Below are 18,540 nucleotides of genomic sequence, written 5' to 3' on the forward strand. Positions count from 1 at the left end.
TGCTGCTACTGTGTAGATGTTCTGAAGAAATGAATGTTTTACTTTCCACCTTCTTGCATTCAGATGGCTTGAATGTGGTAATTTCTGGCAGCAGTGACTAGACTATCTTATAGCAGAAAGGAAGCTTTTTTGAAGTGTTTTCTTTGTTTTGTTTTTTGTGTTGAATAGCATTCTGCTTGACTGCTGAACACCATTGCACTGAAGTTTGTATTTGCATAATGAGTTATTGGTGTCTGATAATCTAGTATCCCAACATGACTGTTTTCCCAGTTGTTAAATACAGTTATCAGAAAATTGCCTGTGGAATATCATTATAACTTTTATTGTCTTAAGGCTGAAGTATCTTTGGAAAAACAGAGGGGTATGTTTAAGGTACATGAAAATGATATAAGAACATGATCAGTTTGCATTTTTAAAAAAGTATCTAAAATGTGAAGTTTCAAGACTTCATTGCAAATTCAGATGTGATAAATTGCCAGCTGTGAATCCAGTTTCCGAAATATTGATTTTCTAGATGTCTCGTTATGAAAAAGAAATAATGAAATTAAGGTTGGAACTTGAGAGAGGAGAGTCTTTTCTTCGAATTCTGGAGAGTGAAATGTCCTTTGCTCAAAAAGATGCTCAGAAGCAGGTAGATTCTGCAGAGGATGAGCTACATGATGCGAAAACCAAGCTTTTGGAACTGCATGGTAAGTTAGATAAAAAACAACTTAATTATGACCAAAGGCTACATCAGTCCCAAGTCGCTAAAACAAGCAGAGATTGCACAAAGTTTTACAGCTACTACATTTGTTTGAATCCTCTTATTTTCCCATGTCTTACCCATCTGCTTTTATAACCCCATAAGAGTTTACAAAATCCTCGCTGTCTCATAAGAATGAAATATAACCTGCTAAACCTATCTCTCTTTTTTTTCTTCTTTCTTACCTTCTGTTACTCCCTCCTTCAGTGTGTACAGAATTGTAATTAAGGTCTCCCTCTCTCCATCCTGCTTATCAGCAGTTCTTGCTTTTTCATTTCAGAGGGGTAAACAAATAAAATCTAGTCCTGAGTATTTATTTACACTCTTCCCAAAAACTTTTTCCCCCCCAGGAGTTCTCATTGTACTGCTTTTTTCTTTTCTCCTTCTCATATTTCTAGCTTTTCATTGTTGTCACCTGGCCTCTTCGTGTCATCTTTGGTTTTCTTTTCTTACAAATAATGTGTGCTATGACAATACTATGTGGAAAGAAAGGAGTTTACTTAGACATTTTTTCCCTACTAGTTCTGCATTCAGAAACCCAAATTTTCTTAATCCTTCTCAAGCAGAGAGAGATTTCTTGCTCTTAAATGCTGGGGAATGCATTTTTTATTACCTATGTAAATATAATACTCTTTAAATATAGTATAGGAGATGTATTTGTGAACCTTTGGTGTTCACTGAAAAGGCTGGAGCACTCCTGGAGTTTGTAACCTTACAAGGATGGAAGGAGACTCTGAAACTTGCAAGTGCACTTATACTGCCAGATTTTTTTTAAGATAAGAAGAAATCTGTGCTTTCACTCATTTGGAGAGCACACAAATTATAGAAGTCTTATTACTGATTTTAATCAACTGGGTGTCACTTGCCAACATTACTGCAGAGCCAAGGAATGCAGGTATCCCAGTACAAATGCTCTCCTGATCATGTGGCTTTGCTTACACAAGTAGTACTTGTAACCAGATAGTATAAATCACAGAGTTTGAAATAATAATAATATGAAACTTATAAATCACATGATGTGACTTAGGACAAGCTGTTCAGAAACACAGTAGTTCAACCCCAAACTTGCTAGTTGGTAAAGAAAGTGCCTTTTCTATGCAAAAATTGTTTGGTACTCAGTATTCTAGGTATGCAAAACCTTTACTTGTCTGACTGTTGTAACATATTTGAATATTACAGTAATTTAATTTAAATGTTGCCTGTAACAAATATGGCTGACTAATGTTTGAAGAGTATGAAGTGTTGATTTCAATTGATGGTGAAATATGTCCAAACATAAAGAACTCCCTTCTGTGGCTTACAGGGCATGTATTCCCTAATAACAGTGAAAGAGAAACTGTAGAACAAATTTCTTTACTTGATTTGAAAACACAGCCTTAGGATTTAAATGATGAGGGGTAAAAGATGTCGGTAAGAATTTGTAGTACCTCATAAAAAGTGCTGTTGTTTTCCAAGACTTCCTTGGGCAGGATACTTGTGCTAATGTCCTTTATCCAATAAAGATTAATATCTATAACCAGATGCCCTGTATTTCCAATAAGCACTTAAGACAAGAATCATACAGTCATGAGTACTTCAAAGACATACCTTTTGGAGAGGTATTTAACAGGAGATGTAGATTCTCTCTTGATTTGTTTTTTTATTCTTCTTTGTTATTCCAGTACAACAGAGAGGGCCTAGACATCAACCTTTTAGCTACAGGTCAGAAAGTCCGCTTGACCAAAGTTATAGTCAAGATGTCCAGCAACCACAGGCTGAAACTGACCGAGCCATCGAGGCAATGTGCCACGGAACCAACACTGGGTCTGGAACCAGCTTACCCTCTGGTGTGTCACTCTAAAAAACCAACATAGCCTTTCCCTCCAACCATAACTAATTCAGTTCTGTGCACTTCCATAGTTTTAAAAATTCACTTCATCTCAAGTAAATTTACTTTCTCTGACAGGATCTTTTTGCCTTTCATTTGTGTCCGAAGGAACCACTACACCTCGTGGTCCTTCTCCTGATGGTAAGTCTGCCTTGCAAGCAATTCTAGTCACTTGGGTGTGGGTTCCTAGCCAGGATATCACAGAATCACAAAGTTGGAAGTTTCGTTCAAGATCATCAAGTCCAACCCATGCCCTAACAACTCAACTAAACCATGGCACCGAGTGCTATACCCAGTCTTTTTTTCAACACATCCAGGGATGGCGACTCCGCCACCTCCCTGGGCAGACCATTCCAGTACTTTATCACTCTTTCCATAAAATACTTCTTCCTAATATGCATTTTATGTTTCCCTTGGTGCAACTTAAGGCTGTGTCCTCTTGTTCTGTCAATTGCTTCCTGGTGAAACAAAGCAACCCCCACCTGACCACAGCCACCTTTCAGGGAGCTGTAGAGAGTGATAAGGTCACCCCCGAGTCTCCTTTTCTTCAGGCTGAGCAAACCCAACTCCCTCAGCCGTTCCTCACAGGGTTTGTGTTCCCAGCCCCTCCCCAGCCTCGTTGCCTCCTCTGGACACGCTCAAGCATCTCCGCGTCCTCCCTGACCTGAGGGGCCAGAACTGGACACAGCACTCAAGGTGTGGCCTCAGCAATGCTGAGCAGAGGGGAAGAATGGCCTCCCTGCTCCTGCTGGCCACACCATTCCTGACACAGGCCGGGGCCATTGGCCTTCTTGGCCACCAGGGCACACTGCTGGCTCATGTTCAGTAGGCTGTCAACCAGTACACCAATTTATTTTTTTTTCTTTTCTTTTTCTTTTCGTGAAGGCTTTTACCTTTCTTTCTGTCATAAATCATTAACATTTTTGTAATAGCCTTTCCTTGGAATCATAACCGCTTCAGTTCTGCGCAATTCCTTGCTTTTTAAAATTTACTTTCTCTGAACAGAATCTTTGTGTGTTCACTTTGGACCTGAAGCTGCTGGTTCACCTCCCCTACTTGCTCCTGCTTCTCCATGTGATGGTAAGTTTTCCAGCAATTCTAGTCACTTGGATGTGACTTCAGAGCCAGCATCTCCCTTCATGCTGCACAGGCAAATACAACAATACTTAATTAATTTCCTTGGGTTTTTAAAATTTGCTTTCTCCAAAGTAAATTTACTTTCCTCTGAACAGAATCTTTTTGGCACCTCTTTGAACCCCAGCCAGCTGGTACCATGTACTATGTACTGGTTTGAAAACAAACCATTAGGAGTTTCCAAGTCAGGGTTACAGTTTAGTGGGAAATTAGAATAAAGGCAGAAAGCACTGGCTTAAACTGACAGAGTCAGGATAGCACTTCACATGCTGTTGGTCAGGGTGGTGGCAGCAGTCCAGTTAAATGGTGGCTGCAGTCCTGCTGAAGTGATAGCTGTGGTTCTGTTGAAGCAGCAATCCCATAGAAGGGTCTGGTCTTCCTCTGAAGTTCCAGGGTGGTTATGCAGCTCTTACCCTCTGAGAATCCAGTGAGTATAGCTGCTCTGGTGCTCCAAAACCTCAGATTGTATCCAGCTAGGAATGCTTGGTTGTCCCCCTTGGGCAGAGCATCTCACAACAGGATGATGTAATTTCATGAGCGATGCAGTGGAGCCATGATGGCCCATTAGCAGAGATCCTGGAGGGAGTTACCAGGGATGAGTCATGGAGAGAATAAAGAACACTGCCCCATTTCTCTTAACAGCTGACACAGAGGGTAATAGAATACATACTTTTTGGTTATATATTACATCATAACATGACACAATGAAGTAAATTCACTTTGTCTGAACAGACTCCTTTTGGGGTCACATTGAACCCCAAGCAGCTGGTACACATCCTGCTTCTGTTCCTCCTGATGTCTGATAATCTGCTTTGTCATGAAATTATAGTCACTTGGATGTGGTTCCTTGCCAGCATCTCCCTTCATGCTGGACAGATTCTGTAGGCAAACACAACAATACGTAATTGCAAACATTATGAGGCTGTAAAGGTGGTGCTAACAGAAACATTTTGAGACTTTTTGGAAGAGGATGGTAAAAGCTAATACAGGGCTTAAAATTATTACTCTAATGTGTTTTTTTCTATGGATCCTTAATTACTTGGAAATTTTAGGTTGGTTGAGGGAGTTGGCGGTGGTGGTGGTGGGTGGGTGTGTGTTTGGTTCCTGGGGTTTTTTTGTTTGTTTCTCTCTACTATTTAAATGTCTTTCTTTCTTTCTTTCTTTTTCTTTCTTTCTTTCTTTCTTTCTTTCTTTCTTTCTTTCTTTCTTTCTTTCTTTCTTTCTTTCTTTCTTTCTTTCTTTCTTTCTTTCTTTCTTTCTTTCTTTCTTTCTTTCTTTCTTTCTTTCCTTCTTTCTTTTTCTTTCTTTCTTTCTTTCTTTTCTTTCTTTCTTTCTTTCTTTCTTTCTTTCTTTCTTTCTTTCTTTCTTTCTTTCTTTCTTTCTTTCTTTCTTTCTTTCTTTCTTTCTTTCTTTCTTTCTTTCTTTCTTTCTTTCTTTCTTTCTTTCTTTCTTTCTTTCTTTCTTTCTTTCTTTCTTTCTTTTCTTTCTTTCTTTCTTTCTTTCTTTCTTTCTTTCTTTCTTTCTTTCTTTCTTTCTTTCTTTCTTTCTTTCTTTCTTTCTTTCTTTCTTTCTTTCTTTCTTTCTTTCTTTCTTTCTTTCTTTCTTTCTTTCTTTCTTTCTTTCTTTCTTTTTTGTTTTTCAAATACTTTTTCCTTCCTTTCTGCTATAAACCAATAATACTTCTGGAATGCCCTTTCCTTGCAAAAACAACTATTTCAGTGCTGCACATTTCCTTGTTGGTTTTCTTATTCTAATTAATTTTTTTTTAAATTTTAAAATTCTTTTCTGTGCATGGAATTTGTTTGGGGCTGCATTGGACACCAACTAGCCAGAACACCACCTACTCATGCTCGTGACAGTGATGGTAAGTCTGCTCTTCAAGCAATTTTAGTCAAATAATTGTAGATTCAGAGCCAAAATCTCCCTTTATGCTGCACAGCTTCTGCAGGCAAACACAACAGTATTTAATTGTAAGCTACTGATAAACTACTGCAAATGGAAACATTGTGACACTTTTTTCAAAGAGAAAGCTAACACAGGGATTCAAATTTCTACTGAGTTGCTTTTTCTTTCTATTCGTCCCAATCCGGTTGCATATTTTAGGTTTTAATTTGGGTTTGGTTGTTTGGTAGGTTGTGTTTTGTTGGTTTTGGACAGTGTTGGTGGGTAAGTGGGTGTGTGGGTGGGTGTTTGATTTTTTATTTTTTTATTATCATTTTTAATTTCCTCCCTCCCTTGCTTTTTCGTTTTCTTGCTTTTATATATCATTAAGATTTTTGCAATAGCCTATCCTTGCGAACACAACCCTTTCAGTTCTGTGCAAATCTTTCGTTTTCAAAATTTACTTTCTCAGAATTTAACTCTGAATTTTCTCTGAAGTAATTTTACTTTCCCTGATTAGAATATTTTCAGCCTCAGCTTGTGCTCAAAGGAGCTGCTGCACCTGTTGCTACAGAAACTGATGGTAAGTCTGCTTTTCAAGCAATTTTAACTCACTTGGATATGGGTTCCTAGCCAGCATCTCCCCTCATGCTGCACAGATTCTGTAGGCAAACACAAAAATACGTAATTGTAAATATAATGCAGCATTAAAACTAGTTGTAACCAAGATATACGGAGACATTTTTTCAGAAGAGAAAGAGGGTGCTGAAAGTTAAGACAGAGATTCAAATTACCACCGTAATTTTTTTTTCTATTGATCCTTTTTTTCTTGGGTATTTTTGGTTTTAGTTTGGGTTAGGTTGTTTGGTTGGTAGGATTTTTTTGGTTTTGCAGAGTAGCAGTAGTGGCTGGGTGGGTATTTGGGTTTTGGCTTTTCTATTACTTCCTTTAATTTCTTTTGTTTAAACCAAAAACTTCTTTCTTTCTTTCTGTTATAAACAGCTAACATTTTGTAGCTGTCTTTCCTTGCAATCATAACCATTTTGGCTGTGTGCATTTCCTTGCTTTTTCACGTTTCCCTCCTCTGAAGTGAATTTATTTTCTCTGAACAGATCGTGTTCAGGTTAATGTTGTACAACGAACAGCCCATACACCTCCTCCTGCTCGTGCTCCTTGTGGTAAGTCTGCTCTTCAAGCAATTTTAGTCCCTTGAATGTGGGTTCCAGACACCATCTTCCTTCACACTGCACAGGTTCTGTAGGCAAGTGCAACCTTACATAATTGTAAATACAATGCAGCGTTAAAAGTAGTGCTAAGAGAAATGTTCTGAGACTTTTTTCAGAAGAGAAAGGGACTGGTGAAAGATAACACGGGGATTAAAATTACTACTATAATGGTTTTTTTCCACTGGTCCCTATTTCCTTGGCTTTTTTCTTTGTTTTGTTTGAGTTTGAATGTTTGGTTCCTTGTATTTTTCTGGTTTTGGGGAATGGTTGTGGCAGGTGGGTGGATGTTTGATTTTTGGTTTTTTCCTTTATTACTTTCTAAATGTCTTTCTTTTTTATTTTCTTTAACCCAAGGCTTTTTCCTTCCTTTCTGTTATAAACCATTAACAATTTTGTAATAGGCTTTCCTTGCAACCATTATCACTTACGTTCAGTGCATTTCCTTGCTTTTTAAAACTTTCTTTTACTGAATAGATGTTTCTCAGCCTTGCGTTTCACCCCCAGCAACCAGTGCACCTGCTGCTCCTTCTGCTCCTGATGGTAAGTCTGATTTCAAGCAAATACGGTCACTTGGATGTGGGTTCAAAAGCAGCATCTCCCTTCATGCTACTTAGCTTCTCTAAGCAAATACAACAACACATAAATGTTAACGTAGTGGAGTAATAGAGCCAATGGTAGCAGAAATGTTTTGAGACATTTTTCAGGAAAGAAAGGGGATGGTGAAAGCTTACACATGGATTAAAATTTTTTGTAATTTAAAAAAATTTTTTGTAATGAATTTTTTGTAGTTTCTTTTTTCTCATGGTTCCCATTTGTTTGGATATTTTTATTTTTGGTTCTGTTCCGTCACAAGATTGGTTGGATTTTTTGGGTTTGGGTGAGCGTTGGTGGCAGGTGGGTGGGTGTTTGGGTTTTGATTTTTTTCTTTTATTACTGTTTTTAAATTCTTTCTTTCTTTCTTTTTTTTTTTTTTCATTCCAAAGGCTTTTTCCTTTCTTTCTGTTTTAAATCATTAACAATTTTGTAATAGTCACTCCTTGCAACCATAACCGTATCAGTTATTTGGATTTCCTTGCTTTTTAAACTTTACTTTCTCTGATTTTGTAGAAATTTATCACACTGGCTTTTTTTCCCTTGGAAATAGTGTGGGACAGAATTAAATAACTGTGGACCTCAAATAATTGTAACTTTTCTTAGTACTGTTAGTACCGGATGGTTTATTTGCTTTGAAACATGTGAATATTCTTTCAGTGACAAAAAGTCAAGTAAAATCCGATGGTGTTGTGGGTTTGACATTGGCTAAACACCAGTGACCTATGAAAAAATAATTTACTTCTTCTCCTCTGCCATAGTTGAGCTTGTTATCCTTTTAAAAATCCTTTTAAAATATCCTTTTAATATCCTTTTAAAAGGATAAAGAGGACTAAAAACACCTCTCCCCTCCCCCAGCTCTTCTTTCCTTCCCACCGACAACACAGGGAGACAGAAACATGGGGGTTTTAGTCAGTTTGTGACTTCTAAAAATCTTTCTTCACTTAGGGAGAGTAGTCTTTGTCTATGCCATGGTGTCGTTCCCACGAGAGACAGCTCACAGTCTGTGAACTTTTTCAACGTGGTTTTAATTTTTAGGTGCAGCAGTCCTGACCAAATCTGCTGCAATGTGAGTCCCTCACATGGGCAAAACAGTCTTCCCACAAGTGTGAGGGTTTTTGGTGTCATTTCATAGGGTTTTATTTTAAGGATCAGCTGTTCTGGTATAAAAGCAAGGGTCTTTTTCTTGTATTTCTGGAAGCAAGGGTTCTCCCTCTCTCTGTCCAAGTCTTTCACCAGATCACAGCTTCTCAGCATCCACGCATTCTAGCGTGAGCACCTTTTTCTCACAGGCTGTGGGTGAATTCTGCATTCCCCCATGCACTTCATGAATTACAGGAAAATAGATTGTTGTATCATAGTCCTCACCATGGCTTCCAGGAGAATTTCAGCTCCAAGGCCCAGAGCACCTCTTCCTCCCCGTCCCTCTTTTATACTGACCTTAGTGTCGCCATGTTGTTCTTCTCACGGGTCTTCACCATTTTTTAGCTCTGACTTAGGAGAGGACTGGTGTCCATAGGTTCGCTTGTTCTCAAGTTCTGTTAGTTGAAAAGCTTTTCTAGAGTTCTGCAGCATTAAAAGGTTGATCCTGTCTGGGCTCTGCACTGGGGAGTTGCTCCTCATGCCTCTCACGGTGGTTCCCACCGGCACCATGCGGGACGTGCCGGCTGCCGGCTCTGCTCAGCACCTTTCTTCAAGCTGACTGCAGAAGAGGAACAGCAGAGCAGCTGCCACCACTTGGCCCTTCTGTTGGCAGCATGTCCGGCTAAAGGCGGCTGAACAAATCCAGTTCCTTGCGAGCCATCCCAGGATGGCCGCGGCCGCCTGGCACTGCCCTGGCCGTGCCAATCTTGGCCGTGTGGTCCTGACCACATGGCCCGTCCCAGACTGGAGGGTTCTGCTGCCTGCCAACCCCCCCTCACAGAAGAGAAAGAGAGTTCCCAAGGTTTTGTCTCTTGTAAATAAGTGATCCTAGAAGCATAACCAGCTTTTCTAATGGTCTTAGCACTGTGCCTATTCTCAAAGGCAGACAGTGACTGGTTTTGCCAGGCACAAAGGAAGCTTTTAGCTCCTCACAGAAATATCACTTCCATGGCTGGCTTCTTCCCTCCTCACCAAAATTAACCCATGCAAAACCAACACAGATAGGCCACAGAAGAGAATTTCCCAACTATTGAGATGATCACAGGGACAAAAGAATGTATCAGTATTTGCCTGTATCAGTACAGGCAAAACCAGAAAAGGATATTAACGATGTTTATGAAGCTGTAAGTGTGTGTAATGCTGAATACACCAGGCAGTGATGTCTTCCAGAAACTACTTTTTTGCTGGAGAATTTGTAATTCTTACCTGATTTTAATCAACTGGGTGTCACTTGCCAACATTACTGCAGAGCCAAGGAATGCAGGTATCCCAGTACAAATGCTCTCCTGATCATGTGGCTTTACTTACACAAGTAGTACTTGTAACCAAATAGCGTAAATCACACAGTTTAAAATAATAACAATATGAAACTTATAAATCACATGATGTGACTTAGGACAAGGTGTTCAGAAACACAGTAGTTCAACTCCACCCTTGCTATTTGGTAAAGAAAGTGCCTTTTCTGTGCAAAAATTGTTTGGTACTCAGTATTCTAGGTATGCAAAACCTTTACTTGTCTGACTGTTGTAACATATTTGAATATTACAGTAATTTAATTTAAATGTTGCCTGTAACAATATGGCTGACTAATGTTTGAAGAGTATGAAGTGTTGATTTCAATTGATGGTGAAATATGTCCAAATGTAAAGGACTCCCTTCTGTGGCTTACAGGGCATCTATTCCCTATAGAATAAATTTCTTTACTTGATTTGAAAACACAGCCTTAGGATTTAAATGATGAGGGGTAAAAGATGTCGGTAAGTATTTGTATCACTTCACAGAAAATGCTGTTGTTTTCCAAGACTTCCTAAGGTAGGATATTTTTGCTGCTGTCTTTTGTCAGTTGTGCTTTTGTGACCTTTATGTGTTTCAAATAGGCACTTAAGACAATAAGGAAATACCTTTAAGTACTTTAAATGTAGATTCTGTCTTGATTTGGTTTTTATTCTTTTTTTTCTTCCAGTACGCTGTGGAGAGCCTAGACACAGATCCTACACTTTGTCAGGAACTGAGATAACCTCTGGTGGGACACGCTGTATGACCTGCCCTATGTCTGGGACTGACACAACCTCTGGTGTGTCACCCTAGAGAAACTATACTGTGTCTGGGACCAGCACAGCCTTTCCTTCCAACCATAATAATATCAATTCTGTGCATTTCCTTACTTTTTAAAATTGACTTTTTCTGTACAGAATCCTTCCAGATTCCATTTGTACCCCAAGGAATCAGTACACCTTGTGGTCCTGCTCATGATGGTAAGTTTCTTTTTCAAACAGTTAGTGTCACTTGGATATGGGTTTCTAGGAAGCATCTCCCTCCATGTTGCACAGCTTCTGTAGGCAAATAACAACAGTAGTTAAGTGAAAAGATAATGGAGCAATAAAGTAAGTACTATCAGAAACATTCTAACACTTGTTTCAGCGTAGAAAGAAGGGGTTGAAAGTTAACACAGGAGTGAGAAGTTTTGTCAGTGAGATTGTAAAATTAGTTTGTTTACTGGATTAAAAACCACACCCTAACAATTGTAATGAGGAGTAAAAGATTCTGTCCTGATTTGGTTTTTATTCTATTTTTTAATTCCAGCACGCTGTGGAGAGCCCAGACAGAGATCTTACACTTTGTCAGGAAATGAGATACCCTCTGGTGGGACACTCTACAAAACCTGCCCTATGTCTGGAACCAACACAGCCTCTGGTGTGTCACCCTAGAGAACCTATACTGTGTCTGGAACCAACACAGCCTTCCCTTCCAACCATCATTATTTCAGTTCTGTGCATTTCCTTGGTTTCAATATTTACATTCTCTGAAGTTATTTTACTTTCTCTGGCAGAATCTCTTCCGAGTTACTTTATACCTGGAGGAGTCAGTACAGCTGTTGGTTGTGTTCCTAATGGTAAGTCTGCTTTTCAAGCAGTTTTAGTCACTTAGGTGTGGGTTCAGAGCCAGCATCTCCCTTCATGCTGCACAGCTTCTCTAGGCAAATAACAACAATGTTTATTTGTAAAGGTAATGGAGTCATAATATTCGTGCTGACAGAAATGTTCTGAGATATTTTTCAGAAAAGAAACGGGATGGTGAAAGCTAACACAGGGATGAAAATTTTTGTCAGGGAGACTGCAGAATATGTTTGTTTTCTTGATTAAAAATACCCACACTAGCAATTACAATGATGAGCATTAAAAGTTGTCAGTATATATTTGTAGCACTTCAAATAAAGTGCTGTTATTTCCCCAGACTTCCTAGGAAGGATACTTGTTCTAATGTCCTCTGTCCAATAAAGATTAGTATCTATAATCAGGTGCTGTGTGTTTCAAATAAGCACTTAAGACAAGCAGCAAACATTTATAAATATTTCACATGTTTGCCTTTGTGAGTGGTATTTAATAGAAAATGCAGATTCTCTCTTGATTTGAGTTTTATTCTTTTTTTATTCCAAGTACGCTGGGGAGAGCCTAGAGACAGATGCTATACTTTCTCAGTAACTGAGATACCCTCTGGTGGGACACTCTACAGAACCTGCCCTATGTCTGGAACCAACACAGCCTCTGGTGTGTCACCCTACAGAACCTACACTGTGTCTGGAACCAACACAGCCTTCCCTTCCAACCATAATTATTTCAGTTCTGTGCATTTCCTTGGTTTCAATATTTTCATTCTCTGAAGCTACTTTACTTTCTCTGGCAGAATCTCTTCCGAATTACTTTATACCCCAAGGAGTCAGTACACCTGTTGGTCCTGCTCCTCCTGGTAAGTCTGCTTTTCAAGCAGTTTTAGTCACTTAGATGTGGCTTCAGAGCCAGCATCTCCCTTCATGCTGCACTGCTTCTCTAGGCAAACAACAACAATGCTTATTTGTAAAGATAATGGAGTCATAATATTCGTGCTGACAGAAATGTTCTGAGATATTTTTCAGAAAAGAAATGGAGTGGTGAAAGCTAACACAGGGATGAAAATTTTTGTCAGGGAGACTGCAGAATGCGTTTGTTTTCTTGATTAAAAATACCCACACTAGCAATTATAATGATGAGCATTAAAATTTGTCAGTATATATTTGTAGCACTTCAAATAAAGTGCTTTTATTTTCCCAGACTTCCTAGGGCAGGATACTTGTGCTAATGTCCTCCATCCAATAAAGATTAGTGTCCATAATCAGGTGCTGTGTGTTTCAAATAAGCACTTAAGACAAGAAGCAAACAGTTATAAGTACTTCACATACATACCTCTGTGAGAGGTATTTAATAGCAAATGTCGATACTCTCTTGATTAGTTTGTTTTTTAATTTCAGCAAGTGGGAGAGAGCCTCGAGATCTACATTTTAGCTCTGGGTCAGAAAGTGATCTTGACCAGAGTTACAGCCAACATTTCAGGCCACTGCGAGCTGCAGATCACTCAACCCCCGATGTGATGCGCTACGCAAGTGACACTGACTTACACCACTACTGGAGACCCTGCCCTCCTCCTCTGCCTTCATTCCTCTTTCCTAGTTGCTGGAGAGGCAGGAGTTACAATTCCCCAGGACCATCGGGCACGTATGTCAGCGTTATGCCATCCGTAATGAATACTAGCTCAAAGCTGGATTCTTCCTGTATTAGGCCACTAAGTACTTTTTCCTTTTCCATTCCCTCCTGTTGGAATGGAAGTGGTACTGGGTCCTCAGTAAACACATCCTTCAGTTTCAGACCACGCAGATCCCATTCTTTGCCTCCATTCAGATCTGTCAGCCAGGATATCTCATCCAGAAGGAGAAGAAATCAGTATGGGCTGTGACAGCCTTCTTATGCAACATCCTAGCCTCTCTTCAGAAGAAAAAGCTCTAGAAATGTAAAAAGAGCTCATTAAAGTACAGCTTTACCAACCTATGTATTGTAGTTCAGTGTATCTTTTTGTCTGTAATTTCATATTTTTATGAAAATGTGCATTCATATCTTCACATTTCTTTGTTTCTAATTATTCATATACCAAAACACTTTTAAAACTCTTATTTATTGCAGTTGTTAATTTTTATATAGTATATTTTAAAATTTTATAGAACAGCACTTTTGGGTGGTTTTCTTCATTCTTAAAAAGCAAATCCACAAGCCATTTTAGTCTCTCTCTCTCAAAGTTGTTGCATGCCTGTCTATTTTAAACCAGGACTACAATACTTTAATAGGGTTGAGAGGCATCCATGAAATTATGTCATGGCCCTGCCATGATTCACCTTTTTCTTTTTTTTTTCTCATCAGCTCTGCTGCAGACACACATTTAGTTGCAAACTTAAGACAGATGAGCAGAATAAGAACAATGTGATGGGCCTTTGGGAGCACCCTTGCTGATCTTTCTGCTTTTTCAGTTGAGCATGACTCTCATCCAGGCAAACAGATTGCACTTAGTAATAAATAATCATTTGGCAGGAACTCTGTTGATTTCTAGGAACAGCTGGAGGCCTTTATCTCCACAGGATGTTTTGGCTTTCCCACACTTGGGTTTTGGCTGCAAATACCATTGCCCCTGCTTTCTTATCTGGAAGTCTCATGGCTGGGCAAAAACTACCCTGTGGGCCATATTCCAAAGGCAGTTTGGTCTGGCATTTGTCAATTTCCAAACCACAGTAAAAAAATCATAAAAGAGAACTTCTCATACTTAACAAACAACTGACAATTCAGAGGTGAATGTAGAGCTTATTCACACAGTGAAAAGGAAGGGAATCTTCCAAAAGAGTTGTGCTTAATAGAGTTTTTCTTCTGACTCCCATTCGTAGCTGGCACTGGAGAAAGCCATGTCCCTGGAAGTGTCAGTGTCTTCTGTCTGCCATAAATTGTTTTGCTGCAACAAGCAGAGGCATCAGGCTAGAGAGAGGCTCAGCTGATGGAAGAAATGAACTTTTACTTGCCAAACCCATCTCCCCACAGACTCAAGCAGGATTCCTCTGGTTCCCAGGAATACGCAGAAATAGGGCTGAGAAGACCAGCTGAACCTGTGTGTTCACGCCCAGGACCTTGCTGATGCCGTTTAGGTTTTTCCTTTTTCTCTTTTCTATACCCTCTCTATTGTTCACACATGTGTTTGTAGCTCTGTGGCCTACTGTATTAGTGACTGTTTTCCCAGTACTTCTCCAAGGCATTTCCCTAAGCAGAAAGACAAAACAAATTCCAGGGCTCCAAGCCCCAGGGGGTACAAGGCCCCAGTGCCATCCTCGTTCTTCCTGGGAGCCAAGGTTGAGGGCAATTCTTGGAGATACCATTTCATGGACAAAGCCAGTGCCCAGTGGGGACTCCAGAGACGGAACTCGACCTGAGGGAGAATTGTATAACCACTTGTCCTCCTAACTGGTGCTTTTTATCAATTATGCTAATTTCCTAAAACTTAGAAATATGTACTCATCCCTGGAGGGAGTGGGGCTTTTGTGGACATCTGAAGGTAGCTGCAGGTGGAAGGAGGTTGCTGGGGCCTGCAGCATTTCCTGCTTTGGCTGGAACAGAGCTAGGGAAAAACAGAGCTGTATCCTCCATTCAGAAATGCAACTATTTCTTCAAAAGAAAGAAACTGAAAGCTCTAGCAGCCAGCTCCCAGCAAAGAGTTTCCAAGCCATTTTTATTCTATGCTTTCTGTGTCCAACTTCTTAGCAAATGTGTTTGCTCCAAGCACAGTGGCATAGAGAGAGAACACACGCATGTGAGGGACAACACGGCTTGGTGCACCAGCCTGAGAATTGGAACTTGGAGCCCATAAAACCTCACTTTGGGGTGAAACTGACAGCAACCAGGCAATGCAGCCAGTGGTCATTGCAGGGGTCAGAGAATGGCCCAGAGGCTTCTGTGTCCCAGGGGAAACCAAGACAGGAGCGGGTTGGAAGGTGCTGGTGCTGTTGCTGCTCTGTGCCAGAGAGCCCCGGCTGGGCAGGGCACAGCGCCCACTGCGCTGTGGGATCTTTGTGCTGCCACAGCTGGGCACACCTGGGACAGGTTATGGCCACTTGTGGGAAAACCGAGGGGTTTGTGGGGGCTGCATTGCTCTGCACACAGCCAGGGCACCTGCGGCACAGAGCTTTGGGCCAAAAAGGGAAACCAGAGGGGAACGGCTGGAGAAGGTTTCATTGTGACCTTTCCTAACATTTCAGTTGAAGTGACCAAAATGAAAAAAAGCAGGACCCAAACCCTTCTCCTGAAGGAATGGCCCCATGCTGGCTCCTGCCCAGGGCTGGTGCCTTTGTGCTGGCATTCAGCTGACTGGGGACAGCAATGCTCGTGCTCTGGCTGGGCAGCACCTGTAGCCCCTGGGGCCCTGCAGGGACACACCCAGCCCAGCCTGGTTACCTGGTACCTGCGCAAAGCTTCAGGAAAAGATTAGAGCCGAAAAATGTGTCATGATCATGATATTTTACTGTGTTTACATGCTGTATAAGACTGCAGTTTTATATATTTGTAGTATTTTAACATCTATTAGTCTCTGAAATAGTCAGATACACTTTGATTTTCAATGGGAAGTTTTAAACTTTTAGTTTAGCTTGTAAAATGAAGTTACTGACATTAAATAATATGTACTTTGTAGTGTAGTAGGACAGAGTGATAGTGTGAGTGATTGTGATTGCTTAGGCACAATTGTACAGGAATGGGAATTTTCCAAGAAGAGATCATTTTCCCTAAGTTTTGTAAAAGATTTGAGAAACACTTCTTGTTTGAAGTAATGTGTTGAAAACATCTTTTTACTTAGCAGCCTGAGGAAGGTACTTACTTTTGAGAGTAATACAATTTTACATTTTCAGAAAGGAAAATTGTAGACAACTGATGAGCTTCAGAATTATTGCAGCAGCAAATTTAGTATTTCAGAAAATATTGCTGATACATATCTGATGTAATGCATCTTTTAACCAGGTTTATTTCATACATATCTTTTCTTATTATTACCTATTGAATGTATCTAGTATACATTGGATAAATTTGGCATATGCTCAATCCAAAGTTGCAGCTTCAAGCAGATTTTTAACAGTTTTAAGACACATGGTTTCCTGTGTAATGTGAAAAGTAGTTGAAGCCTTTGACTATGATTAACTTTGTTATCATAACTTGATTGAATGTCATTTTGTTCTGAGAGCTGTTAAGTTGGTAAATTGAGCTAGTTAGATATGGAAATAACTGATTTGATGGCATGAAAGAAGTTGTTTTGTAAAGACACTGAAGACTGGGGGAGTGTAATCAAAGCTTCATTTGTAGAAACCAACTTGTATTATACTTTGCTTCCCTTTAATTTGTTTTTCCATCTTGCCTGTGCTCAACAGGCAAAACAAATGAGCTTATCTTGAAACTGGAGAAAATCCTCTCCTCTTGGGGCTGGTCCTGCCCTGCAGGGACAGGCACAGAAGGGAGTTTGCTGGGAACCCTTGTGGGGGTGGCCTCCAGTGTGCTGACTTCTTCCTGCATCTCTGCCACTGGATTGTGCAGGATGCTGTTCTCCATGGCCCCTGCCAGCCACTCCCAGTCCCAGTATATCCCCTCCTGCCTCTGTCTCAGCCAGGGCCAGACAGAGTCTGGAAGATGCCATTTTCAATGGAAAAGTCCTGTCAAGTCCCTGGGCATGAGGCCACCCAGGAGCACTGGGCAATGGGGACTTTTCAGGGTACTGACCCAGCCTGGCTGCTGTCCTCTGATGGCCTTCCCGTATCTGTCTCCACAGCAATGCCTGCTGGCAGTCCCAGACCTGTGTGCCGAGGTGTGAGGAAGGAAGGTATGGATGTCCCACTGTGACACCAGTGGATGGTGGAGATGACACTGCTGTGTGATGATGTCATCATGGAGACCGCTGGTGGAGGGCAAAGGCTGCAGAGGCCTCCATCCTGCACAGCCTTTGCACCCGTGGTCTGGATTCAGAGGCCTTGGTGGAGGTGCTGCAGCCTCTCCACAGCGGGCACACATCACTGCTGCTCCACAGCACCCTCAGGCCATTGTGGGCCAGGGCAGCAGGAGGCCCAGAGGCTACTGTGCTTCCATCACGCCAGAGAGGACAACAGGCCTGTGGCCAGCACCAGTTCCAGCATCTCCAGCTGCACTAGCTCCCAGGAGAGGACTCCTGCCACTGGCCCTGCAAGCTTCAACTGTGGAGCAGTAAGCGGGAATGTCACAGATCAGCCTCCAAGGGAGTCACAGCTGTCCCCAACCCGTGCCTGACCCTGCAGAGTGGGACGAAACCCAGGAGGAAGCAGAGCAGGGCGAACCCCAGGAGGAAGCAGAGCAGGCAGCAGTGGCAGATCCATCTGCCCAGGGCAGCCTCTGCAGCCCCTCTGCTTCTGGCCAGGCGAGGGACCACTCTCTCAGGGATTCCCAGCATGTCCAAAGGAGGAGAACCCCCAGATCCCAGGATTCTCTTTAGCTCAGCAAGAGGTCACCCTGCTAGTGGCACTAGCAAGACTCCAAGAAAAAGTAAATAAATTCAATTTCTCTGACAAACTCCATAGGTTCTGCTTTCTCCCCTTTCTAATGTCTTTTCCTGATGCCCACACCCCACCACAGAGGGACCCTGGAGCCCCAGGACCATTTTGGCAGCATTTCCTCACATAGGAAGTCCTGCTGCAGCTGTGATGGTGGAAGAGCTTTTGAGAAAGTGGATGCACCGCATGGTTATCTGGAAGACGTGTCAAAGCTGCCTGCTGACTTACCTGGAATTCTGTAAGGCTTTTGACACAGTTCCCTCTGTAAGATTCCTCCCTTTAATGAGAGAGAGATGGATTAGGACAAAGCAGAAATCAAACTGAGGATCAGCAGATCTATAGGCAGAAATCCTGCTTAAAATAAGGAATCAAAATTCATTCTGAGAAGCAGGACCAGCCCCAGGAGCAGCCATAGCCATGGAGACAGACCTGGAAGGGTCACCAGAGGCCACCAACTAGGCAGGGACAGCTGGCAATGCCCTGAAAACAGCTTCAGATATCTCAGTGTCTTCAGTTTGTCTGTTTGTGGATTCTTTGCTTGGTTGACTGGTTG

The 18,540-nt window shown here is 41.3% G+C and overlaps 1 protein-coding gene across 1 annotated transcript; it reads left to right on the plus strand.

The window, feature by feature from the left end:
* The first annotated feature begins 522 nt into the window (after positions 1-522).
* On the plus strand, positions 523-13,375 carry LOC117011197. Its single transcript, XM_033086521.1, has 14 exons — positions 523-689; positions 2,404-2,568; positions 2,688-2,750; positions 3,615-3,689; positions 5,572-5,607; positions 6,145-6,207; positions 6,737-6,802; positions 10,548-10,658; positions 10,777-10,839; positions 11,168-11,278; positions 11,415-11,477; positions 12,022-12,132; positions 12,269-12,331; positions 12,870-13,375. Exons 1-14 carry the CDS (start codon positions 539-541, stop codon positions 13,349-13,351), a joined length of 1,623 nt encoding a protein of 540 aa, XP_032942412.1. The 5' UTR covers positions 523-538; the 3' UTR covers positions 13,352-13,375.
* Positions 13,376-18,540: the final 5,165 nt, after the last annotated feature.

Source organism: Catharus ustulatus (genome assembly GCF_009819885.2).
Source record: "Catharus ustulatus isolate bCatUst1 chromosome Z unlocalized genomic scaffold, bCatUst1.pri.v2 scaffold_29_arrow_ctg1, whole genome shotgun sequence".
Taxonomy (NCBI): domain Eukaryota; kingdom Metazoa; phylum Chordata; class Aves; order Passeriformes; family Turdidae; genus Catharus; species Catharus ustulatus.